Source organism: Colius striatus, chromosome Z (genome assembly GCF_028858725.1).
Source record: "Colius striatus isolate bColStr4 chromosome Z, bColStr4.1.hap1, whole genome shotgun sequence".
In the NCBI taxonomy this organism is placed as follows: Eukaryota; Metazoa; Chordata; class Aves; order Coliiformes; family Coliidae; genus Colius; species Colius striatus.
In genome coordinates this window covers 76,132,168-76,159,495 of record NC_084790.1, presented here as the reverse complement: position 1 = coordinate 76,159,495, position 27,328 = coordinate 76,132,168, and the positions used below count along the sequence as shown (strand labels likewise).

At 42.7% G+C, this 27,328-nt stretch overlaps 1 protein-coding gene across 2 annotated transcripts in view; it reads left to right on the top strand.

Annotated features, from left to right (window-relative positions):
• UNC13B (unc-13 homolog B) overlaps nucleotides 1-27,116 on the top strand; it is a 223,462-nt gene extending 196,346 nt beyond the window's left edge. Inside the window, exons 32-39 of one of the 2 annotated variants that reach the window (XM_062017877.1) lie at nucleotides 927-1,079; nucleotides 3,922-4,045; nucleotides 11,033-11,089; nucleotides 16,291-16,371; nucleotides 16,781-16,928; nucleotides 22,185-22,277; nucleotides 23,831-23,990; nucleotides 25,181-27,116. In XM_062017877.1, coding sequence (XP_061873861.1) covers nucleotides 927-1,079; nucleotides 3,922-4,045; nucleotides 11,033-11,089; nucleotides 16,291-16,371; nucleotides 16,781-16,928; nucleotides 22,185-22,277; nucleotides 23,831-23,990; nucleotides 25,181-25,466 — 1,102 coding nt within the window. In that variant the 3' untranslated portion in view covers nucleotides 25,467-27,116. The remainder of the gene's footprint in view (nucleotides 1-926; nucleotides 1,080-3,921; nucleotides 4,046-11,032; nucleotides 11,090-16,290; nucleotides 16,372-16,780; nucleotides 16,929-22,184; nucleotides 22,278-23,830; nucleotides 23,991-25,180) is intronic. The other variant, XM_062017878.1, reaches the window with a different exon arrangement.
• The last annotated feature ends 212 nt before the right edge of the window (nucleotides 27,117-27,328 follow it).

Genomic DNA, 27,328 nt, shown 5'->3' with positions numbered 1-27,328 from the left:
CAGCAGAAAGTCAGGCCACTTACGCAGCTGTAAAGCTGACTTAAAAACCTGTGTACCTGCTCTTAAATCTTTAACTTAGCTCCTAGCACTGACTTATCTTCCTGGTTTCAAACCTCTGTGCCATTAGTGGGTAGCTAGATGTCACTTGTAATGCCTGTTGTTAGTAACTGTTCTTTTAAACGTCAAAGCATTTTCCTTTATTTGCTGAATTGATATGTTGACAGCTCTGCTGATCTATTAATAATTTTAAACCATTTTATTATTTCATTTTGAACATTCTGTTAGCAGTAAGAGGTGGAAAAATAACTGTGCTTTAACACTTCGCACGTCATTTTACTGCAATGACTCTGCTCATTGTACAGATGAACCCCACAACCCATTTTTGCACTTGGATATAGCATGGGCTGCGTGCCACTGGGACTGATTTCACTCAGTGGCAGCTTCTAGACTGTATCTATTATTTTACAGATTTATCCTATAATGGGTCATAACCAGATTACTGCTGATGGACTCTTGGGTGCTCACAGTTGTGCATGCATTGTACTATTGATCCATACAATACCCCAGCCCCTGTGGTGTACATCTTTGTAGAAAGAAAAGATACATCAGGATGCTTTGAGCCAAGAATAACACTTTTTCTTGAAATCAGTAAAGGATCGTTTGTTTTTGCAAGCTGAATGAAGAAATTCCTCTCAAATGTGATTATCTGCTGCTCAGCAGTGGTAGGCTGTCTGTGGATGATGTGTGTAAGGAACTGGGTAGCATGCCGCTTGGTAACAGATACAGAAAAGAAATAAACAGCAAATCTTGGGAAGGGTATGTGATTCCATACATGCTTATGGGCTTTCAATATTTTACCTTATGTACTAAGAGCTGACATCTCTGCCACTGATAATCTCGGTTTTGGTTCTCTCCTATCTGTTCAGCTTTCAGACTCGTATTGATGAATGTGTCAAGCAAATGTCTGATATCCTCTGTCAAGTGAAAGGGACAGGAAATGTTGCTGCTAATGCCAGAAACACTGTTGCACAAGATGCAGATAACGTCCTGAGGCCATTGATGGATTTCCTGGATGGCAAGTAAGGGAGTGTTCAAATATATGTTGCACATACAGTGCGTTGGCTTTGGAACTGGACTGGGGGAAGGCGAAATGGCTGTATGTTCTTGGGTTGAGATATCCTGCCGCTGAATTTTCAGTAAGAATTAATGGCTTTTCTTTCCACATCTGCCTATCTCTCAAGGCATGTGTCACTTCCTCATCCTTCATTCAGTACCAGAGCACACTCTCAGTTCTCCTCTTCTTAACAATTATAGTAATCAAGAAAACTCACTGTTGATCAGGTAGTGGGAAAAACTGAAATATCAAATTTACTGGCTACATTTTTTTTCCCCATATAAATTTTATTATAGCCAATTAACAAACATACTGCAAAGCAGAGAGTCCAGCGCAGGGCCACCAAGATGATCAGGGGACTGGAGCATCTTCCTTATAAGGAGAGGCTGTGGGAACTGGGACTGTTTAGGCTGGAGGAGTCTGAGGGGGGACCTCATTAGTATTTACAAATACCTAAAGGATGGGTGTCAGGAGGTTGGAGCATCCCTTTTTTTCTATGGTATCTAGCAACAGGACAAAGGGGTAGTGGGATGAAGCTGGAACACAAAAAGTTCCATTTAATCATAAGAAAAAACTATTTCACTGTTGAGGTGAGGGAGCCCTGGCACAGGCTGCCCAGAGGGGTTGTGGAGTCTCCTTCCTTGGAGGTCTTCAAGACCCAGCTGGACACATTCCCATGTGGCCTGATCAAGGTGAACCTGCTTCTGCAGAGGGGTTGGTCTGGATGATCTCTAAAGGTCCCTTCCAACCCCTACCATTCTGTGATTCTGTGATGACCTCTTCCTGAATGTGTGAGGAGGCTGCTCATCTCAGCAGAGTTTGAGCAGTACAAGTGTGTTCACAAGGCAACAAGTGCCCAGTTGAGGAGGAGGATCACTGCTGGACGTTGGTACCTTTAGATCTGACTTCAGGTTGTATTGATGTTTCTGAGCCTTCCTGGTTCAGTTTTCCTGAACATAAGCTAGTGATGTGAGAAAGAGCTGATACTTTTGTGAGACTCACATAAAGGCATATCTATATGGTTGATGTGATAGTTGAGGGTACAACACTAAGAATGGGATGAAATCATGATGTAGGAAATGTATTTTGAGAGATCAGAGGAGTCTAAAGGAGCAAGGGGAGTGGAAGAAAAGGGATAAGGGATGAAAAAAGAGAGAGAACTTGGGGAAAAAACTCTGGATGTGTCAGGAAGCAAAGCAACCTGGATCATCAGAGCAAGGCAGAGGAGTGTGGAGATCTCCTTCCTTGGAGGTCTTCAAGACCCACATGGACACGTTCCTGTGTGACCTGATCTAGGTGAACCTGCTTCTGCAGGGGGGTTGGATTAGATGATCTCTAAAGGTCCCTTCCAACCCCTACCATTCTACAAAACCATACTTACATACTTGATATATATGCTATTCAGTGTCCCAGTCATATTAAGTGTGTGTATTCTAGTCATACCTGGTACTTTTCTGGCTAGAAAATAAGCTTCTGAACTATGTGATGTACATAAGCTTGATCCATTGCTTTAATTATGTGCTGCCATTAACACCCTACAGCGTGATTCAGCTGTACAGGAATGTTTTGTGGCTAATGGCACATAATTCTCATCAGCTAAGCTTTGAAATAGAAAGAGAAGTAGTTTTTAGTCATTTTAGAACTTAAACTTCTCACTGATCCACAATAGCCCTGTATTTTGAAATACATTGGCCAGTAATTTTAATAGAAAGTACTATGAGAGACGTGAAACTTTACAAGTTCAGAATACATTTCCTTTTGTTGCTCCATGTATTGATTGCCCCATCTTTCTTTTGGATCAGTATGTAGTAAGTGACTCTAGAGCAATTATTATAAGAAGCCTTCTCATGAGCATTTTTCACACATACATCTATGAATCCTGAGTAGCCACTTTTCTTTGTATCACTTGGAACTTGCAGAGCAACTGATTTTTAAGATGATAATCCAAGCCTGGATTATTTTATTTCCCCCTTTACGGTAGGCAGTGTGGTTTTTTTATGTTTCCTGCATCCTACCCTTGTCAGTCTTGTCCCCATTGTTTGTTTACTGTCTAACCAGCTATGGAAGAAGGGAAATTTGGGAGAAGATGAAAGGCAATATAGAAGTCAGGTATTGCTACTGGCTGCAGAGTTCCTGTTTTGTGGCTCTCCCAGCATGATCAGTAAATGCCAGAGTCCAACAGCCATTTCAAAGACGAATCTAACATTTCGTACCCTTTGTGATAGCAAATAAACATGTGGCAGTTGACTGGCAGTGAATGCAGTTGAAACAAAATACAGAGGAGTCTACGAAGTGCTTTAAGGTGGTTATAGAGGTGGAAGATTAAGAGACTTCAGCAGCGATCAGCAGCTGTGCCAGAACTCCTGCACAGCAGTTAGAGAAGTATTGGTTTAGATATTCAACAAAAATCATTATAATAGGCCCTTGAAGTTTAAAACCTGTTATTCTGTATCTGTAATTTTTTCCTGTATACTCTGCAAACCTGATACAGTTCAGTGGTACCTGCTCTTATTTGGACTGTTGCCAACCACCATAATTTAGTGATACCTTCTGTAATCCTCAGGTCAATAAACAGAAATGTTGAGATCAGAAATGTGAGTAATCCATATTTGGCCAAAATGTTTGGTGCTAGAACTCCAAAGGTGAAGACAGGCAATGCTTTATGAAAAGGAAAGTTTTTTACCCTTAAAGCAATTGTTATGACAAACTATTTTGAATGGAACACCGATTCTCCCATCTATGTCCTTCTTTTTCCTTGCAAACTGCATTCTTCGAATTTATTCAGTTTTTGCTTTCTATCCCTGCAGCCTGACACTGTTTGCAACTGTGTGTGAAAAGACGGTGTTGAAACGTGTGCTGAAAGAGCTCTGGAGGGTGGTAATGAATACCATGGAGAAGCTGATTGTTCTGCCTCCTCTTACAGACCATACGGTAAAGCCTTTTCTCCTTCTTGACTCATAGCAGAATGTGTTGCCATTGCCTGTATAACTCATCTCCTTGACCTAATGAGTCATCTATCCAGGTAAATTTGCCTGCATGTAGCCTGCCTGAGGATGGAAGGATGTGTCTGTAACATAGCAAAGTAAGAGAGTAGCTCTATTTATAGTAGGGTTGCAAGATACAGAGCACACTCTAGAAGAAAAACAATTCAAATTCCATGATCCAACGGGAGCTACCATCAGGTAGATCAAATTGCACTGATGATTTGCAGTCCTTTAAAGAGAGCTATGTGGGATTATTGGGCAGTTAGTGTCATCTTCATGGCATTAGATCAACACCTGTAAACACCTTTTGCCTAATTATTGTCATCTATTAGTCAGATGTCTCTCTATAGATGGAGTTAATTTGGGTTTGCTTTTTAATGACACTGCACCCTGTTTTACACCCTAGAAGGCTTTAACATCAGTGTGGGCTGGCATGATTTCTGTCTCTGATGCTGGGGACCTTGTCCAGATAGTTGGTCTTCAAAGGCAGTCTTTTATTAGTTCAACAGTATGTACATGCTGGATGAATATTTGTCATGAATAATGTGGTGCTTTTAACAATGGAGGACTGACTCTTCCCCAATTTTGAGAAACCGTAGAAAGTGATTAAATGTCAGTCACTCATACCCTGCTTTTCTTGGAGGATGATGCTCAGTTGGAAGCAGGGTGAAGTTTGGGCTATAACCTCTTTATTTGGAGGTCATCCAGAACTTCTTTTCATCTCTGTACTGTGGGTAATTTATGCTGATTTTTTTCTTTTTCCCCCATAGTGGGTAGAACAATAGTGGTTTTTGCTATTCAGGAGTTGCCTACGTATTTTGAGAGGACTTCTTGGGTTGCAGTATCTAGACAAGTGATGCAAACCTGAGTTCTGCACTAGGTGTTTCTTGCTCTGAGATGGAAAGCCTGTGTCTCCGGCCTTTGTGATGATAACTTTTATCAGAACTGCTGTGAGCTGTCATACCTGCTAAGTATAAATTTAGCATGAGGCATAGTTTGCTAAAGACTGCCTGCTCTGAACTCGGATTTGGAGTAATCATTTCTGCTTGCCTTTCTTATTTATAAAGGAGGAAACAAATATCTAAATTTCAGAGGGTGAAATTTGTCCCTCTCAATTGAATTGCTTTAAAAAGGCACCTTTAGGGACAGGTACTAAAATGATGATGTAGGAGCAACATTAATGTGACCCTGTCAGAATGGAAGTAGTGAAGTCAAAGGCCTCAGAGAGAAGCAGGGACTAGCTGCGTGAACTTTATACTTGCTAGTTTGCATTTTAAATGTGGAGTAGGAGCATGAGTCAGTGCTTATATCATGAAGAAGGCAGGTAACTGTGATCAGCCAGTTCTTCCAACCTGCAGGATGTTGCTCTAAGCCACTACTAGTTTGGGGTTTTTTACAAAGAATTTCTTGCTGTCATCACTTCAGTTCCACATTGAGAAGCTGTTTTTTGTGTAATGAAGCGCATCCTCGGTTATCTGAGATAATGCTAAGTGGTCATAGCTGGATTTTTAGCTGTCTAATCAGTCATATCGTAGTAAGGAAGCTGAACTAGTCCAAACTGGAAGAGTTTCTGTTTCACAAAGGTAGCTGTGAACACTTCAGTCATTAAAATGGCCTTGTCTACAGTCCTTGAGCAGGGACCCTGTGGCGAGGCTAGAAGGAGTACAAGGGCAAAGAGCTGCTTCCACTGTCCCCTGGGACATAGTGATTTATTCTGTCACCACCAGATTTTCATCATCCCTAGTAGTGAAGGCTGGCAGGGCAAAGCAATGTGAAACTCAAGGTTGGCAGTGTGGGCAGAAGCAGTGCTTTGTCTTTGCTATTCTACTCCTCTGCCATGCACCTTTTATCTAATTTTGCTTTCTTTTTTTTTTTCTTTTGAAATCACATCAGACCCAAAAATAGCCCCAGGCACTGTAACTGACTTTCCTCCCAGCCATCAGCAATAGAAAGCCCTAGGGCTGCCTCTTCACATTTGAAGGACCGCTGGATGGGGATTTCCCTCCTTAAACTCCTCTACGGCCCTTAAGAACTCGGAGATATTTGTGGTAGAAGAGAGTCTCTTTTATGGAACATTTTCTCTTCTTTTTGTAAAATTGCTAGAGGTGCAAAAGTGTTTTTGATGGTGGTCATGGAAAGCATACTTGAGTGCAAGATTCCCCACATACTGCAATGTGTCTTGCTTTCTCTTGCATGACCCTGACACTGCATAATACTTTCATGCCTGCTACTCTCCAGACTGATCTATCCTACTTAAATTAGCTCAGCCTGTGTTACATGCGGAAAAAAGTCTGAGCTCTGCTCTTCCATTCTCTGCTGCTTCTGGAGGATTTTGTGTAGGGTGAGGCTCAGATGAGAAAGCAAAAAGCGGTCAGCTACTGTCCAAGAGAGACTCAAAGGGGACAGGGCAGTTTTAGAGCCTCCCGCTCTAAAGAGCTGTGGGTGCCTTAATGAGTTTCAGAGTAGCTTCTGCCTCTCTGAGCATTGACTGCCCATGGGTTGACATTACTAGCAACGTGATCTCCAGTAACTCACCAAGCAATTCACACCTCACTAGCTTTAAGTAAAGATCAACATTTAATTAAACACTCTCCATTTTGGATGAGTGGATGTGCAAATACAGCTCTTTATGAATCCTTATTTTGAGGTTCAGTGCACAACACTTGGGATATTAAGGGATTAGTCATACAGTTCTCTCTCCCTCACAGCATGGAATGAAACTATAGCATGCCGTCACTGAAGAATTGCTTAATTTACACACAGGTTATTCCTCTGGAGCCTCTCCTTGTTTCACACACTACACTGCAGCCATTCACATGAGGCTCCATTTATGCTTGCTCTTGCTGTGCTATTTTTCTACTCATTGTACTACTCTTTTCTGAATGAGAATGTGGTCCAGGAAAAGAACAAAATTATCTTTAAGCTGCAGATAGGTTTAACATATGACTTCCAAACACATTCTTCACACTCATCTGCAAGCAGCATCACTCCAGAGCTATTTTATGATGGTGAAGAGTGTGGTTTTAAAATGTTTCAGAAACCTTTGTTAACTTGTGTTAGTTTAAATGAATGCTCTCCCTTGTGCTGACTAGGAGCAGAAAGGTCCAAGGCTACCTCTGTGATAAGAAGAAAAAGCTTTCTTAGCTCAGAATTAAGTGATGGTCAGTGAACTCTACATGTGCACAAATCTCTCTGCTGACAGATAATTATTTCTCATTTTTCATCCCTGCTTTTAAGCTGATTTTCTCAGTATCTGATACACCATGACAATAAAAAAATAGTCTTAATTTTTAATAGATGGTAGCAAACATTGCCTGATGATGTTTTTTGAATGAACTTAAATGCTTCTAATAATTGATCAGATCTCATTGTTGAATATAGGAATTAAAAAAGCGGAAAAAGAAAGTACAGTACCAAGTGAAACTTCCTTGCACTGGTATGTCTGAGAAAAATAGGACTGAGTAATAAGATGTTTTCCAAAAACGGACTGGAATGCAAATGACTTGCAGTAGGCTTTTGTTCTCTTAACTTCTTCAGCTGAGAAGTAGGACAGTTAGGCTGTGAGAGTTTGGGTATAAATCAGTGTAGGTCTGTTGGCTTCTACCAATTAGACTTGAGTCAGCTGATGGTCCCAAGTACTTTCGCCGAGGGGTTAAAAACAGTCAGACCAGCAACAAGCTTTTTAAAAAGTCTTTGTGTCATTAACTATAGATGTCTTTCCTCTTTCCAAAAAGTTTAGCAAGGCAAAACTAATTTCATGGGAAGAACTAGGAAAGCCAGCACAAAGGTCTGTCCCCTTTTCAAATATGTCCTTAATGTTTTAATCAATTCCATTGCAGGCGGCTTTTCTCAAAACTAACTGATATTTAAACTTAGTTGTTTTCATTCCCTAGAGGACTACCTGGAATGAGTGCTGTCTGTAGAGCTTTGTGATATGTTTTCCATGAATAAATAACTTTTCTGAGGAGCTATAGCATCTTGTTTGCAAGAATGCCATTTGGCACAGGAAGGAGCTGTCCAGATTTTCATTAGATGTTGCCAGCATTGATGACAAACTCAATATAACAGTAAAATAACTTCTTCTTGCAGACACATTGTCAGATGTTGGCACTGATTGATGAGGATTTTCTTAGCGGGCAAGAACTGAGGAGTAGTTATCTGAGCAGCTTTGTTCCTTGAAGCGTATCAACTCTCTGGGTATTGCTCAGTGTTACTGACCTGCCCTTCTTAGAAGCCTGCGGCAGGGAGACTACGTGCCTGGGGTGGTTAATGTTGTTGTTCCAATGTATTTTAAAAAAAAAGTGCCCAATGAAGGTTGAAAATGCAGGATCAAGACATGGTGATGTTAGTGTGTTTGAGGAGTGCGCACGTAACTTTTTCAGAATTAAGGCAATAAAAATGTTAATTTATTTTTTCTGCTTGGGCAACAGGTGTGAAAACATTACATTTTAAAATCCATAAGTCAAATAAACTTTGTGAACACAACAGAACAAGGGGTGCATCTGTTGAGTACCAGTGCACTGGCTGAAGCTGTGTTCCCTGACTGAGGCCCACAGTGAAATCTTTGAAATCTTTGTGTTGCTTCTGGTGTGCAGTAATGTTCAGCATCACTCACTGGAAATGCAGAGAATTTTGTACTTTTTCAGTTTAGAGAGTTTTACTCTTTAACGTGCTACCTATGGGATGCTCACAGCAGGTGAAGCTCCCAATCTCATTCAGAAGCTTCCCGTTATGCATGCATTGTACTGACCTGCACTTTTTCCTCCTCCACGAATTGTGAATTTAATCATTATTAAGAGTTTCTGTTTAGCTACAAAGTAAAAAATGTTTGTTCTGTATTGATTTGTATTCCACAAACATAAAAGGCTGAGGAACAATGAGGATTAGGTGATGGTTACAGACAGAGCAAATCAAGACGCTGTCTGTAATTTCAAGTCACAGCATCTTTCAGCTTGAAGAAATTGCCAAAGCTGGCAAAAGTAAAGAAAAAGTGTCTCATCTAGAAAGTCATCTCTTGACTCCTGTTATAAGGGCAGAGAGTGTCCAGTATCTCTAGAGTGGGTCTTAGTCTTTCCAGTGTTACAACTGTAAACTGTTTGCCTGCTTTCCTTCTGAAAATTGATACCTGCTACCTCTAGTAACAGGTATAAAACACTTTTTGCTGAGAGGACCCATCAGTGGGACTAACGTTCACTTTAATCCTAGGAAAAAAAAAAGAATGATTTCAGCAATGATCTCTGCAGTAGTACCAAGTGTCCAGAGTCTCTTCTGCAAATGCATGTATGAGGTAGTTTGTGCTCTGCAGTGTACTGACTTAAACAAGTAAACAAATGCCAAAGGCAGCAAAAAGCCCCAAACTGAGTGACATAGGCAGGGGCAAAGGTCACTATAATAATTCTGTGTTTACATCTTGTGCTATTGCAATTTGAGGGATTTCGGGGTGGATGGTGGTCATGGCAGTCGTGATTAAGTGGGAGGATGAAAGACTGTTGAGATGAGAAAAGATGGTAAAGGAGAGAGAAGGAGAGCTGTGGAAAGGAGAAATGGGCTTACTGGAGACCTTTGAGGAAATGTGGTCCTCATGGAACTGGCAGTCCCCAGATAAGGTGAGTTTACTCTTCTCCCAAGTGTCTTCCTGAGCAAGAAGACCCTGTAGAAAGTGCCACCCTCTAGTTTCTGTACCTGGAACCTTATTTCAGGCATTCAGCTGGGACAACCCCCAGTGTTGGCATTTACATTTAATTTTAACACTACCCTCTAATGACCAATTACAAGCAAGGAGAGACAAAGATCATCTTTAAGGGGAAAATGCTCCTGACATATCAAAGGCTTTTGTGGGAGAAATAATGAAGGAGAAGTTTAATCAGGGAAGAGGGCTCACCTGTAGCTTTGTGTTGGTCCTAAAGCCCAAATGCGACAGGCCTAAGAGGGATGAAGTGGAGAGAAAAGTTTCACTTTATGATAAATGTGCAATTTTTAGCCTGAATTAGAGTAGACTGAGGTTCTATTCCAAGTGGAGTGGAGCAGTGGGCAGTTGTGACTGTTTTAAAGATGAAGGCAAGATTAGACAAATGAAAAGGAGTGAAGTGGAAGAAAATAAATTCCAGCACACTCCATAAAGTGTCCTTTGGAGAAGAGACTGGAGAATTGTTTTGGTTGCTTTTGGCTTTCTCATTAAATTCTTCATGTAACTCCACAGGCAAAAGGAACATTACATAACAGAGAGATGCTGTGGTAGGGAAAAGGAAAAATATCTTTGTTGTAACCATTGCAGAGAAAGTATCTGAAAATCCATCATCCTGGAGTGTGACTGGAAGCAAGATTCCCCATTGCTGGGATTTGTCTTTCCTTTTTGTTTCCTCATTGATCATGCAGTATCAGTACGCCATAGTGGGGAAAGAAGAGCCATTGGCCAAGTTTTGCCATGAAGAGGTGATACTTCATTTGCCAGCCTCTCATCCAAAAAATTCTCAGATACAGTTTTATTTCTGATCTGATGTGTGCCTACCCCCACCCTGCTTATGGGACCCTGCTTCTACAGAGATATTGTCATCAGTTCTGTGGGGTTTTGCTTTGGCCACTCTTATGCTGTCTTCATGTGTATTTAGACTTGAAATCTAAAGGAGCACTTGGAGACAAAACCAGTGCACTGCCTTCACTCCCAGCTGGTGCAATCCATCTTGGTTAAATGGGTGGCTACTGTAAGCAGGAGTGAACCAGTTAGCAGAATACTGTGCTCTGAAACAGTTCTTGATAGGGTATACACAGAAATGACAGGTTTTCTGCTACGTAATAGGTTGTTGTGGCTGGCCTTGGGTGGTTATGTAAAGTCCTAGCTTTGAACTTACTTGACTTGCTCAAAGGAAAAACATGCAAAGCCTGTTTATAATCTTTTCCTCCCCCTCCTTTCTTTTCTAACTTCTTGCAATCATAGGGCACACAGTTGATTTTCAGTGCTGCTAAGGAGCTGGGACACTTGTCAAAGTTGAAGGTATTGTTCTGCATGGCTTATGTCAATGTCTGTGTGCAGAAATGTGGAAGTGAAGTTGTGCATAGCATGCCTTGTGCTTCCAGTGGTTTGTCGCTGAATTCAATTGCAGATAAATGCTTTTAAGTGCATGAAATGTGCTTTTAAATGCATTGTGCTAACATTAACATTGTGTTTGTCTGCTAAATTTTATTATGGGTTTAATCATCAAAGTAGTTTCTCTGGTTTGTAGATACAGCTATTGGTTTGGTGTATCAGTTTAAAATGAGGAAAGCAGACTTCTCATGATCTGGCCAATTCCTCTGTATCCTCACGTATAAAAGGGAGTCCCTTATGTGATCCTGATAATGAGATATCATCCGGAAAGATGATTGTGCTAGCTATTGATAAATTATATCAACTGTTACAAAAATAACTGTTGCTTATGGAAGAGAGCCTGTGTCTGTAAATTCCTTCTGCGTGGGCTCTCTTTACAGGCAAGCTGGCATTTAGCATGAAAGCTGTGTTGATGTGTTTTGACAGTGCATGACGTGACAGTGCATGACATGAGCATTACTAAGTGCACGCCACCTCATCATAAGCCAATCAAGCATTAATTCACTTGTCACGACGGGAGTGGTATGAAAATAGTGATGCCTTACAACATCCAAATTGCACTATGCTGTGGTTTGACTTGTGCTACGAAACAGGTATTGTGCAAGAGGTTTAAATCTAAGTGTCACAGCTCACAAACCGTGCTGCAGGGTGGAAGAGGGAGCTGAACGTGAACTCTCTCTTGAGATGATCAGGGAAATCTTCGCGCAGCAAAGAGCTTTCTCCCGAGTGGCTTCAAAATGCACTTGTCTTTTCCCATTATTTTCTTTTTTGCTTCTGCACTTATTACAGCTGTCTTTGTACAACTGTTTCCCTTGCCCAGCAGACATGTTTCACATACTAGTGTTTATAACCAGGACAGTACACCATTCATTTAATGTGGTGCTTATTTGCAGTCTTTGTTAGTGATCTGGACATGGAGGGGTGTCATTAGATGCACACACTTCTCTCCAGCTGCATTTTGGAGCTGTTACATAGTAGCTAATGGTGACATAACATAAACCTTCAAGTGTGGCTCCCCAGCTGTCACTTGTGCTAAAGGACAGCCCTGTGCACTCCCACAGCCAGGCTGTCTTCCCTGGTGATGCCGTGACTCCTCAGGACTGCATTGCCTCTGCTGCTTCCTGTGCTTACAATGCTCTGTGTTGCCTCTGTGGGACAAATGGGGAGAGAGAAGTCAGGGAATGATAGAATCATAGAATCATTTGGTTTGGAAAAGACCTTTAAGATCGAGTTGAACCACTAACCTAACACTGCCAAGCCCAATGCTGAGCTATGGCACTCAGCACCTCCTGTGTGCATCTTTTGAATATCTGCAGGGATGATGACCCCACCACCTCCCTGGGCAGCCTCTGTCAGTGTCTGACAGCCCTCTCAGGGAAAAAGTTCTTCCTAATGTCTAATCTAAACCGCCCCTGACACAACTTGAACCCCTTTCCTTGTGTCCTATCATTCATTACTAGAGAGAACAGACTGACCCCCACCTCACTAAAACTCACCTTCAGGTAGTTATAGAGAGTGATCATGTCTCCTCTCAGTCTTCCAAGCTCCCTCAACCACTCCTCATAAGATTTGTTCTCTAGACCCTTCACCAGTTTTGTTGCCTGTCTCTGGACACACTCCAGTGTCTCAATGACCCTCTTGTAGTGAGGGGCCCAGAACTGAACACAGTATTTGAGGTGCAGCCTCACCAGCACCGAGTACAGGGGGACAATCACGTCCTTGGCCCTGCTGGCACACTGTTTCTGATACAAGCCAGGATGCCATTGGCCTTCTTGACCACCTGGGCACTCTGCTGGCTCATATTCAGATGACTGTTGGTCATCCTGGGATAGTGGGAGCTGGACCAGAGCCTCCAAATGGACCTCCCCTTTCCTGTGAGTATCACCTTCCCCATTAAAAAATATCAGCAAGAACCCAGCATTTGGAGGAAGATAAGCCATCCCTGCCTTGCATATGCAGTTCTGGAGTTGAAAGGGGAGAGCTCTGAACTTGCTTTGTTTCTCCCCAGGCATAGCTAGTAACTTCCATTGTTAACTTTTACTTCCATATTTTCATAGAATCCCAGAATGGTAGGGTTGGAAGGGACCTTTAGAGATCATCTAGTCCAACCCCCCTGCAGAAGCAGGGTCACCTAGATCAGGTCACACAGGAACATGTCCAGGTGGGTCTTGAAGACCTCCAAGGAAGGAGCCTCCATACCCTCCCTGGACAATTCATGACTTCTCATATTTTTTTACTTTCTAGAAATTCCTAGAATTTCTTACTCTGTACAAGGAGCCTTTTGCCAGGAGTATGTTGGAAGCTTTGCCAGTTTCCATTCACACTGGTCAGATGAACACCATGCTTCAACAGCAGTCCATCTTCAGTTCAGTTACAGTAAAGCTGAACTTGGGTAATTCTGGACTGCCTTTTGAGAAATGCATGTAATCATGCGAATCAGACAAAGCCTCAATGTGTGTTCAAGCCTTTATTTGCCTATCCACATACAGGACTACACCAGCCCAGGTACACAGGGGTTTTTATATGGCAAGAGAGCTGTGAACAAGTGTGAAAGCACTCTGTCCCCTGAACTGTGGAGACCCTCAGTTCAGACTGATGGTGTGAACTGACATTGTGTCCAAAAATTTCCAGAACGGTGAAGGTGCTTGGGTCTGTGTAAGCATCATGGATATTACTTTTTGGTTTTGTCCTTTTGTTTTTACAGGGCCATACAAGCTAATGGAGAACTCATGAGTAAATGGCTCTTCAGAGTCCCACTCTTGTGCATTTTGCAGTTCCACTAAAAGCCTGGGAAAATTATGGGATGGATTTTAAGCTTGCTTTGTCTCACATAGAACAGGGGGAACAGAGCCCTAGTTTATCAGATAACTCAGCTGAAAACGGAGACTGACAGACTTGACAAGCACAGGCTTTTGTCCTGATGACAAATCAATTTCACAGTGTATTTTAAAATGCTCAGAAAATCAGCCATAAACCTGGCACCCTGGTTATGTCTGCCTCTCAGTTATTATCAAACTACTTCTGCTCAGTTTGCTTAATAGCCAGCAGCTGGAGCAGGGAGCAGCAGCCTTCTCTCTCTTGCACCAGAGTAGCCAGTTGAGCTCTGACCACAGTTCTTCTAAGAGTACCCGTGGAGAATACAAGGATGAATCTGAGACCAGGAAAATAATGATTTTTTTAAATTTAGTAATTACTACTTCTGCTTAAATATGCATAATTATTTGATATAAATATGTGTGGCTGGCTCCTGACTAGCATCTGGGAAGTGCAAGGTAGCACTGTGTGCTGTCCTTTATAGGAACAGTGTAGGATTAAGCAGAGGGCAGGTATGCAGGGGAATGACAGTCGTGGGCTCCTCTGTGTGTAGGTGCAAGCATTACCAGTCCAGTCGCTGGGCTATTTTTACATAATGTGTTAAAGCAAATCGCAATGTGAAAGTCTTACAAGGCAGTGACATGTTGCTGTGCCTTGACAGCCTGGGCACTGGCAGAGTGACTGGTCAGAGTGGGGCTAAATTGACTCTTAGGTGTTTGAGGGAAATGCTGAGCACCTACTTAATGTCACAGTGTAGGGAACCTGGCAGGCAGACATTTCAACAGTTGTGAAAGTCACTCTGCCTTGGGGACATAGTGACCCTGACTAAATTGGCCTCTTCCATGAACCTGGCTTTGGGCTCTGGCTGATTGTGCACTTAATCTGTCTGTCAGACTGAGCAAAGAATGTTTTATGCTCTGTGTACTGAAGTGTGAAGCCACATCATCTTCAATTGAATTACTCCCAGCTCATGAAGAAGAGAGAGGAGAGCTATTGCGCCCCTAAGGACAACTTGTCACTACAGAAGATATGTTGCAGCTTATGGAGTGCTGTACTGCTCTACATAGGTCCCCAGACCAGGAGTGTTCTGTGGGGGGGAAAGAAACAAGTTGAGGCACGACTCCAGTACTCAAGGAGGCACAATGCAAACTTATCTGAGGTGCTGTTGGCTTGAGAGGCATCTTCTGTACAGTTTAATGCTGCTCTGTGCAAAGGTTTGTGCTAGATGTTTGTGAGAAGCGTGTCAGAATGCCTGTCGCTGCACCTGGGCTGCAATGAGCCCCATCCCTATCAGGCAGAAGTATTGTGGTGGATAATGAATAGGAACAGCACCAGACAATGTGAAGAGTCACCAGGCTGCAACACAGCCTGCATCTTTATTGTCGTGAAACACACACATGGTGGCATGCAACAGGCATACTTGACTCAAAGGCAATTTAGTACAACTGTCTCCTGGCAAGTGTCTCTTATGAGAGGTTATGACATGTTTAAAGTAGGGATAAGTAGCTTTTGCCTGCATCTCTTTCATGAATGCTTCAGCACTCAGGCTGCAGTAAGCTGGCAGGACCCTCCAACAGTAAAAACAGAATTTAGATTTGTGCAAAGCTTTAACTTTCTTAAATGTGCCTCTTTCCCTTGAGACTTAGTCTAAGCATCAGGGAGAAAGAGCTTAGTGAAATACCAAAGGATGTCACATCCTTATAGTCAGGCAGAAGCCTAACGGGTATACTCTCACTGCAGTGAAGGGAATCCCTTCCCAAGTGTTTCCTGGCTCTTTGCTGAATCTTAATGGGAGCAACTTCTTTTAGCAAAGGTGTTTTCTAGAACATGTTGATTGTTTGGTTTTCTTCCTCAACACCAAAGATTTGACGAATTAGTGACTTGTGTAAGTGGGAGAGCTAAAAATGTCAGGGAACAACATATAACACATTTGGTCAATATGTGGTTCTCAGAAATCCTTGGTTAGGTGGTGGTCTGAGAGTTGTGTTGTGGCTGCTCTGGAATGATTGAGATAGCCAACAGACTCCTGTGGGGAGTTTCTGAGAGACAAAGTGGGACTTAAAATTTTAACTTCGGTTCCTTTCCTTATTTCTGACTTCTGTGCCTGCAAGAAGCAGAGAAAGTGGGTTTATTTTCAAGTTAAGTTGCGTTACACGATTCTGAGAGACTCTATTAACCATTCCTTACTGAAGCCACGTAGCCACAGCATGAATCCAGAAAAACTAATGATACTGAGGACTCTTTCCTGTAGTGTCTGACAGCATGTTCATGTCAAATATAATGGTTGTTTGCAGGATCATATGGGGAGAGAAGAAACTAGGAGTCTCACTCCAAAGCAGTGTGCTGTTTTGGAACTGGCACTGGATACAATCAAAGTAAGTGTTTCTATTTCTGTCTCTTGTCATTCCGTTACTCCATCTCCAAGTAATATTTGGGGAGATAGTGCCTGTCCCAGTCCAGGGGATGGCAAGACTCTTGTTGCTGCTGTTAACAGCGATAAAGGCATTGAGTGAGTGATACTGTCACGCCTGTGTAAACCTGACTAGGCTCAGATGTCTGGCATGTGCTGGGAGCCAGTATATTTATGTTTAAGTGCTTTGGAAGAAGTAACCCAGGAGCAACTGGTATCAGTTGGTCTAAGAGCTGGATCTCTAATACAGAAACTGTTTTGTTAATTTCTCGAGCTCTTTCCCATCCTCAGATGCAACAGCATATAAATGTTGGTTGCTGGTTGCAACCAACCAGTTCTTCTTCAGTATTTTTCCTGTTTCTTTTTACTCTTAGCAATATTTCCATGCTGGTGGGAATGGTCTGAAGAAAACCTTCTTGGAGAAGAGCTCGGACCTGCAATCACTTCGATATGCTCTCTCTCTCTACACTCAGACCACAGACACTCTTATCAAAACCTTTGTCCAGACTCAGACAGCTCAGGGTAAGATTCTTTTGTGTTGTTGCCAAAGTTGAATGGAGCTATCTGCTCTGTTCGTAATTGCTGTGCCTTGTACTGCCAGTTTGTGGAGTGCTTTTGGCAGCAACATTTCTAGAAACGTGACAGTTTGGAGCTTTTGAAACTGGGAGGGAGGGAAAGGGGGTTATTTCCCACTCAACAACTACATTTTGAGAGAGCACAAGTATGTGAAACATAAGGCCTGGGGTGTTTGTGGTCTTTTTTTTTTTCTGCAATCCTCACTTAACAGTCACGTTTCATGGATTAATGTGGGTGGATGACTTAAGTGAAATTTGAAGTCGTACTGAAGCTGTTGTGCTTGAAGTTGCGGTGTGAGAGACCATTTCAGCAGCACACCGCTGCAGACACCAGTCAGTGCCTGCACCACAGGCAGCTGCCAGCAGCCTGTGTAGTCCTTGCTAAGGCTGATTGGCAGCAGTGTGATGAGGCACAGAGCTACATGTTGCCTGAAAAGGGAAGAGTCTTTTAGGAGAGCACTGTTTTGTCTGCAGTGCAGGATATATGTGAACTAGATAGTTCCAAATCGCCACAACATTTTAGTAGGCTGCTGGGGTGGATCAGTGGTATTCTTCAGTAGATCTCTGGGAAGGCATGGTGCTATTTCATTGATTTGGAAGGGGTAAACTGCTAATTCTCTATCTTCCGTTGCTTTCATGTAAACATCTCCAGATTGTTGATGGAATAACTGGGTGTCTAGTCAGGGACCATCACTGACTGACTATGAATCTTGCTAATCTCAGTAAGAGAGGACAGATGCTATTAGGGGTTAGGTCAAAATCTAAATTGATGTTTTGAGTTTCCAGGCTGTTTAAATACAAATCTTGGCATTGTGCTGCTAGATCTCCATGCAACTCCTTGGAGGTGTCTTTCTGTCTTTTTTTTTTTTTTTCCTTTTTACTTGGAGTCCTTTCCCTGTAATCTTGTCAAACCTATGAGAGGTGGTAACCCTACAGATTGGTAATGACTCTATCAAGATGCTGTCGCAATGAGCAGAGCCCCACAATCAAGGGAAAAGTACTCCCTAGCCACCGCACGTTTCCCTTGTTTAGAAATGAGAGTGCTTGATACTGGCATTCCCTGACAAGTGGAGAAAGTGCTGAGAATTCTTGGTCAAAACAAGGTTTGTTTTTAAAGTGATGCATATAGTTTTGGGGGACTGAATCATCCTTCTCTCTAGCAGCACAATATATTCTTGCTTAAGGTGAAACCCACCACACTAGAACAGAGAAGTTGACTAAAGAGTGAGTAGGTGCATCTGAAAGAATAGTCCTGTACTGTGTCCCAGCAGAGCAAGGATGACATCCAGTGGCCACACAGGTCAAAGACTGTGACACCCACCAGGGACTCCAGTAACTCAGCTTTTGCTGTTAGTTACACAAAACACTTTTTAATGAGGAACTTGTGTGCACAGTTCATTTTCAGTCTTTGCTGTTCCCTGGCAAATGTTTCTCATTATGTATCCAGATCATGAATTGAAACTATTTTTTTTATGTGAATCCTATTATGCTGTCCTGATGAGCCAAGAGATAGGCATGTGTGCAGCTCTGCTGTTCTACATTCCATGCTGCAGTCAGAAGTGTTTCAAATTAGAGGAATAAGATCCTCCATTGACTCTGCAAAGTGGCAAATTCAAATCTTATATGAGGAAGCAGCCTCATGCAATGCAAGATTTGAGTATAAAACTCCACTGAGTGAGACTGTTTAGCAGACACACAAAGATAATGGAACACAATCTAAGAGCAGCAGGAGAGTACAGGGTTGCTACAAGTGTGTGTTGGGTGGTATTTTTGTGTTTTTTAAGAAGCTTAGAAAGAATGAAACTCTGACTTTATGACATAAGGTGCACTCGTTACAAGGTCATTGATTCTGTCTCGTGGCTAGCTGATGTCATTTCTTTGTGGGTTGTTCTGAGCCACTTTAGGACGCAGGTACTAGACATGGTAGGCCACTGAGATGGTTTAAATCAGCATCTTCTACATTAGTGAGCCTGGTTTGGGGAACAAAAGATGACTTGAGATACACCACCTAATGACCCTTAGAATCAGTGATGGAATATCTCTGAGAAATGCATGACTTGCTTCTGAGATGAGAGTTAGAAAAGGGTATTGCTTACACACGCTCTCTGTAACCCCAGCTAGTTGATTAGTTTGGAGATCAGTGCATGTATTGAAGGGACAGAAAAGACAACACTAGTTTTTGCATCTGACATCTGCTCACCAAAGCTCTCGGACTGACACTCCCCTCTGCGTGAGTCAAGCTTCTCACAACCCTGTGAGAGGAAAAGGGTGCCTGCAGAACTATTTAAATGCCGATTGTTTTCCTCTGTTACTTCACCACTCAGTGGTTGCATCTTCCAGTTTCCGAGGTACCTATTGCCCTTGTTTTCTTACTGAGATGGCTTCCACAGCACTATGCCATTAAATGTTTGCTCTGCGAGGCTGCATGTGGGCTCGCAGTTGTTACTACAGCACAAATTCTGTTACTGTCTTAACGTAGACATTCCCTTATTCGCACACAGCCTTGCTGTCAGGGTGTTGGTGTGGAAGAACTAAGAGGATATTTTGTCTATTAAGAGTCAGAATATTTGTCTTGTGTTTAAGAGACACTTCTAATTGTATTGTAATTCATGCTCTTCTTTCTTTGTCCTCCTTGCTTCTTGCCTTTTGAATTCATGTCTCAGTGCATGATGGGAAAGGTATTAGGTTTACCGCTAATGAAGACGTTCTTCCTGATAAGGGTATGTTCAAGACTAATGTTGTTGTCCTAACAACATTAGCCAACTGCCTTGCTTTTGAAGTCATCTTGCCCATGCTCAGAAACCCTTTCAAGAGACCTGTTCCCCTTAGTTCCCTGTAGAAGTGTGTTTCACGGAATGCTTGCATCCCACAGACAGAGCCACAGGCTGTGTGTCTGTGGTGTAGAAGTCTGTACCTTGCCTGAGAGCCTGTCCCCTAGCTTGACTTTTATTCGCAGGACAGGAAAGCTGTCATGAAAATAGACTGGTTTTGAGAGATGCTGCAGACTTACTTGTTCCTATACCCTTTACCATGGGCTGTGTAATGCTGTTTCAAGTCTTGGAATTGCATGTGTGTGGTCTGCTGAGATGGGCTACTGTAATACATGGTAATGTCTGATATGCACTCAAGGTTATGGCCAAGCTTGGACCGTATGGCTTGAAGTGGGGTAGCTAAAAGTCTGAGTGTGCAGGAGAAACCTAAAAAATTGTCATGTTCTACTTAGTCTCTCAATGTATTTTCTGCTATCTAAAGTCTTTTTGCTGTCTTAGGTGAAGTACATCTGTAACCCATTGCATGAGCTCAGTTCTGCAGTTTCACCTTCCAGTAACGTGATACCAGTGAGACTTTCATGTCAAGATTTAGACCTGCTTGTGCACTAAATGTGCAAGCGTATGTATGGACACAGTTGTGCTCAGATTATATTTCACTGGCCGTCTATGAGGTAGTTTTCTGCCTCTGAACAGTTAGTAGCACAAGATTTTTGTATGAAAAGACAACAAAGAAGGTAGAAAAAAAAAAAAGAATCAAAATTTTGTCTCCCTCAAAGGCCACAGGATGGTTCCACTGTCATTCCTGTGGAACGTCAGTGTCTCCTTCATAACACATTAATTACACTATAGATCAATAAAATGAAGACCCGGATGTTTGCTGTGTGATGTTTCTGCAGATGTGGTCTGATGAGGTTGTTATGCACTGTAGGTAATCCTGTCTGTTCTCATGAGAAATGCCAAGAGTGTGACAAACTTGCACCATCAGGTAATGGGTCAGGTCGATAACAAGCAGGAACAGTGTCCTCCTTACTGGGGAGAAAACAATACGTTCAAGATCATGTACAAATGTTACAGCCTAAAGGCTGTGTATTATACTCATGTCAAGAATGAGAATCTACCCAAGATGACAACTTGAGGTTCTGTTTTGTTTGCTCAGATACTTTGACTTGTATATTAATGTGTCTTTCCCCACCTACAGTTCTGTGCCATGTCATTCTCTTCAGAGAACTGTTCAGGTTAGCTCTCAAGGTCTTGGGTTTTGCCTGCAGACTGTTCTTGTGAAAGCTGACCTGTTAGATCTGTCTAATCAAAATGTTTGTTTAATTATATCCTTCAAGCTCTTTGTCGTGGATTTCAAACACACCAATTATTTCACTTAGCAATGTATCTTAGCCTCAAAGTTGACAACATAATGCTACTGTTCATAGGTACTCAATTACCCTGTGGTCATCTCAGTCACAACAGCATTGCTAATTGTCACCCTGAAGTTACAGAATTATCAAAGAGAAAGTAAAGTCAATCTCACTGTCTTAAAGACTTAATTTTCAATTTGCAAAGCAGGTGTCTTCTGTAATTTACATGACATCTTGACTTGCCTGCCCAGAAAAGTGTAATTTCCACGTATTGCGTAATAATTATGATTAAAAGTTTTAAAGTTGAAAATACCGTCATACACAAATTGCAGGATTCATGAGATCTTCTGCCTCTGTTGTATGACGTTACCTTTTCCTCTGTGAAGCTACGTCTTGTTTTCTCCCTGGCTAATTGATGGAGGGAAGTATGTGTGCAAACTGTGAGTGCTTGTCTCTCATCGTTTTTGGTGCACAGTGGTGAAGGGCTTCTCTGAAGGGAAGGAGGTAGGCAGTCAGGATGACAATCTTTATCTGATGCACAACATGGAAAAAGACTCCTGGAGGGTGAGACTGCACTATGACTCTGTGCAAATCAGTAACATCTGTGTCCCTTTTTTTCCCCGAAACTTCCTCTTTGGTGTGGGGTTTGGTTTTGTTTTGCTGAGTTGTTTTGTCCTCACTTTTTCCCTGAGTGGACAGGAATGCCAGGGCCCACCACTGGAATGCCTGCATGTACACACAATAGCTCGACAGGAACCTCCAAAAAATCCTTGCTCTGTGTGAGAAAGTCCATTGTCGAGCTTTAGGGGTTTTAAATTCTTTTAAAATTCTTACTAGTATTCTCAACAGGATGTGATTGTTATGGTGGAGTGCAAAAGATGTTAGTATTTACGTGTGTTGGGCATGCAAGTGTGACGTTATCTTGCGTTAATGTTACGCTGTCGGTGTTGACTGAAGAGTTGGCTACGGAAGGGGTACTGTGAAAATGCTGTATTGTCTTGCTGAGGCCGTGAACCAAAGATGGGTGCCAATAAACAATAATCCGTGTGTGCATGGTGGGTGTCAATTTTCTTCCAACAGGCTCTGGTGTGGATGATCCCGTTGGTGAAGTGTCCATACAGATCGACCTGTACACCCACCCAGGAACTGGTGAACACAAGGTCACGGTGAAAGGTATGGCGAAGCATCTGTTACTCCTCAGGCTCTGACACTGTGCCGAGGCAAATCTCCAGTTGGCATTCATTATATTTCTGTTAGCTCATGGGATGTGAACCCAGATTTATTTTCTCTGTTTCACATCAGGAACATGTAGAGAAACAGCAAATGAGCTTGTCCAGGCAGTGACATGGCGATGTACAGTTCTGTTGTTTATTGGCAATGGTACATGAAGTAAACAAAAATCAGATGTCGTCTCTCACCAGGCGCCCTGGCTCAGCCTGAGCTGCAGAGAACAAGACAGCATGACAGGGTGATGTTGTGAAATTGCTCAGTGTAAACCAAGAGATTGCAGAGTTCAGAGTTCAGAGGCTCCTCTTCCCCTGTCCTGAAGGCCATGTTGGTCCCTAAAGAGCTGCTCTCAAAATAACTAAAGCAGTGATTCATCCCAGGCTTCCTCTTCCTCCTTCATCTCCCTTGCTTGAACACAGCATAATTAACTGCTTTAATTTCCTCCAAAGATTTATATAAACAGCTCTTAGGGCCTCTCTTCTGGCTAAATCTACACTGCAATTCAGAAACTGATTTTTCAGAGCTGTTTCCTGTGCTCCAGTCTGTTTCCCACAGTGACCTGAGAATAAGAATTAAAGAGCTAATAATTCTGGGTTCTGGAACCATGGCTCACAGAACCACAGAATCTTAAGGGTTGGAAGGGACCTCAAAAGATCATCCAGTCCAATGTCCCTGCCAGAGCAGGACCACCTAGAGTAGGTCACACAGGAACTCGTCCAGGTGGGTTTTGAATGTCTCCAGAGAAGGAGACTCTACAACCCATCTGGGCAGCCTGTTCCAATGCTCCCCCTGAACAGAGAAGAAGTTTTACCTTCTCCTTCTGTGGAACCTCTTCTGTTCCAGCTTGTACCCATTGCCTCTTGTCCTATCATTGGACACCACTGAGAGCAGCCTCACTCCACCCTCCGGACACCCACCCTTTATGTGTTTGTAAATGTTAATGAGGTCACCCCTCAGTCTTCTCCAAGCTGAAGAGCTCCAGCTCCCTCAGCCTTTTATCATAAGGGAGATGCTCCACTCCCTTCATCATCTTCGTGGCCCTGCACTGAACTGTCTCTAGCAGCTCCCTGTCCTTGAACTGATGGCTCATGGGCTTTGTTTGTCTTACCTGCAGTCTGATATTCCTTTTTGACAGAGGCCTTTGTATTGACCTCAAAAATGCCCCTTTTTTCCTATTGAACATGTGAGATAGACATAAGCACTCAACTACCAGGGCAGCCTGGATGCAGCTGCAGGAATGCCTGGTTTCTTGGACTTATTTCTTGACTACACGCATGGTAAAAGCCAAGTGCTGCCCTAAGCATTAAATTCCTGTCACAGAACTTAAGCTAGAGCAAAAAACCATATCTTTGTATTACAAAAAAGTCTTCCCCATGTGTGTCAGGACACTGTTGTGCTTTGGAACAAGAAACTGAAAGCCAAGCAGAACGGAAGGGTGTCCAGAGCAATGGCAACAAGTGAGTATTTACTGTAAAACAGGTTGTGACTCTCTTTTCCAGTTGTGGCAGCCAACGAGCTCAAGTGGCAAACATCTGGCATGTTCCGTCCATTTGTTGAAATCACCATGATTGGGCCCCATCAGAGTGACAAGAAGAGGAAGTTCACAACTAAGTCAAAGAGCAACAACTGGGCTCCCAAATACAATGAAACTTTTCACTTGTAAGTATGACAAACAGCCTGGGGAACTGACATGGCAAGTGTAGGTGCAGAAGAGAAGACAGGGTTTTCCAGTGGCCAAATATAGCCTGCTCAGGGCCCAAAAGAGTATGTGAACGGGTGGTTTGGCCCAGTCTCTGGTGTCTTGTCAGCAAAAGCCAGATTAGGGGAGTTTTTACTGTGGGTGGGATGCTGAGATCTGCTCTGTACCAGCAGTGTCCCTTGGCTACCTTCTGAAATGCGTTGTGTGTCCTGTCAACGTATTTTACTGTGCTCCATCATTTTAATGAACTCTGTATCTTTTATTGATAGAGTTGAGGCTAAAAGTTTATGACACATTTTTAATTCTTTCAATGTATGTGGTTTATCCCAACTTGACCTGTGGGACATGCTTTTTGAACTTGTTTCCAAGGATACCACCCTTCGAATTGGCAGTAAATTGCCCTGCCAAAACTGCAGTCTTTCTCAATGCCGAGCATTGATCTCTTATTATTTGACTTTCATTATTACAAAGCCATCTTCCTTCTTGGAAGGCTCAACAAAGGGAGCTACAGACTAGTGCTCATGCAGCTGTGCAGTAAGAATGAGAGAAGAAGAGATAACCAGCAAAACACTGTAAACATCTTGGGCAAAAGGGTTCTCAGAGAATTTGTCTCTGATGTGAGGAAAAGCAGGTTTCCTCTAAGTAAAGAGATTCTGTCCCCTTTCTTTTAATTACTGTTTTAATTTTAGAAACATCAGAAAGGTTGTGGATGTGTTTTTATTGGCTTTTCCTTTAGCGGAAGGTTCTGAATCTTTAACAAACAGTTCATTTAATTAAAATACTAATTGCTGAAATGAAGCAAGCCTTAACAGAAGCAGAAATGCTTAAAGTCATCAGAGCTAAAAACCTATTAACGTGGCTTTAATGTTCTCCGCTCCTCTCAGTTGCACAGTTTACCACATGCACAGGCAACTTGATACGAGTTGTCTGCATTTTTGTTTTAAGTGGCCAGGTTGTTTTTACCAGCTGTAAATCAGCAAAAATTCACATGCACTATAGGTTTTACTTCTCGCTCTCTGACTGGGGTTTTCTGTAGAAAGGAGTTCTCTGTGTCTCGTCGAAACACACTAGGCAGCTGCAGGCACCTTTATTTTGCAGAGAAATTGACACGTTCTGAGTCACTGCAACTAAACCTGTGTGTGTTTTTCAGCATACTGGGGAATGAAGACGGCCCTGATGCCTATGAGCTCCAGGTCTGTGTGAAGGACTACTGCTTTGCTCGGGAGGACCGAGTGCTGGGGATCGCAGTGATGCAGCTCAGAGACATAGCAGACAAAGGAAGCTGTGCTTGCTGGTGCCCCCTCGGCCGCAGGATTCACATGGATGAGACTGGAATGACAGTCCTGAGGATTCTCTCTCAAAGAACCAACGATGAAGTTGCCAGAGAATTTGTGAAGTTGAAATCTGAGTCCCGCTCCACGGAGGAAGGCACCTGAGCTGGGCTGTGTAGTGTTTGCTTTTCTCTTCTGCCTTGTGCCAATATGTGCAAGTGTTCAACAATTGTCTGTTATTAATTACAAAAGATTTTTTCCGTGTTGTCTTTGTCAGGTCCAGTAGCGCACGTGTGCTGTACAGGAAACAAATCCATCGATCCGGTGTGAGTTATTTATTTTTCTGTAGCTGGGTAAGACACCGTAGAGAGTGAGACAATCTCTTCTTATTTAAGTGCAAATTCCGCTTTGTGTATATAAATTATTTTATATTGGAGGCTGGGTGTGCTGGGTTTTGTTGATATGCAGCACTGTGATTTTTATCCTCTGAAGCTGGCAGGCGTTAAAAAGGTTCTGCATAATCATGCTATGGTGCAAACACACAACTGTGTGAAAATGGGGAGAAGAAGAGTGATTTGGGGGTTTGGCAAAGCACGGTTGTCTCTCATTGAATTTGTGAACTGTGGAGCTGCCAGGGGATGCTCTGGCACAGATTACACCAGTGTCCCAATGTGATATGCAGACATCTCAACATCTGCTTAAAAAAAGAAGTTGCAAATTGCTCTGAAGATGCACAGCAAAGAAATGTGTGACCACGGATGTGCTGCTGTGTGACCAGTGGGGCCTAAGATTCCATAGCCAAAAGCTGCAAATGCAACACACCAGGAGCAGGCTGCAGCTGCCCTGCTGCTGTAATTAGATGGTGCGTCTCAGAGAATATAAATCCCAACGTGCTGCTGAGAGCCCTGCATCAACCATGGGGATACTGTAAGCTGCTGAACTCCACAAGTCACACTTAGGCTTCCTTGGGTAAGGAAGGGAACAATACCACAGCCATGACAGACAACGTGGCTGCTATACACCTTTTTCCGCTTCAATATTCTCTTGTTAGTTTTTTGACGTAGGATTGGATAATTTAATAACTGCAGGCTTTCTGTAGCATTTTGTTACCCTGGAATAGCTGAGACCATTCCTCACTATGGTCCCAGAAATGATGGCTTGCTCAGGAGAGAGCATCTTGTCTCCCCTTGGCAAGCACTCAGTCTGGAGGGCTGGTGAAGGGCCAGCAGGTCCATCTGCTTCTGATCTTGCAGTCGCTGTTGGCCGTGCTGCAGTTGGTCCACGCTGATTGTCATTAGTCTGTGATTTAACGATACCATTGAAAAATATTTTTGCACTGTCTTAAAAGTAAAAGCGTCCTGGTTTTGTTTTCTTGCAAAACAAAACACTGTCCTGAGCAAAGTGATTGCAGGGAGGTCAGAATCTCTTGACTGAAAATTCGTAAGCAGGAAGGTCTGGAGTAACAATTACACCTGAAGTATGTTGGTTGGAGGGATTTAATTCTTTTGGGGATTTTGCTATTTCCAGCTGCCTTTGTGCTCTGGAAAGAGCAGCTGGAATAAGCCCACAAAGTACTGTAATACTGTCAATAAATTCAAGGACTGTGTGTTGAATGACTTTTTTTTTTTCTATTTCCTCTGACACTTGTACAGCTGTATGATACCACTCCTGTGTTTCATGGCCTGCTCGTGGAGTTCTGAGGCGACACATCTGCTTTGTTCTTGTCTGTGGTGTATTATAATAATGCTCTTCGAAACTCCACGCTATTTGTCTTGATTTTGAATCATTGTACGTGCCACTGTTATGAGAACTGTTAGTACGGTCTTTAATAAACTCTTTTAGCAGCACTTGGAGTTGTCTGTTGAAGTGGGACTGTAATTGGGGAGAATTGCTACTGCATCTTTTTGCAAACTACTCTCATTTTGTAGACAGGTATTTCTTTGGTGGTAGAGATGCCCAGTTGAGCAAATGAATCAGACAATTCCTCCCCACCCCCACCCCCATGGCACTCCTGTCTTTGATATCCT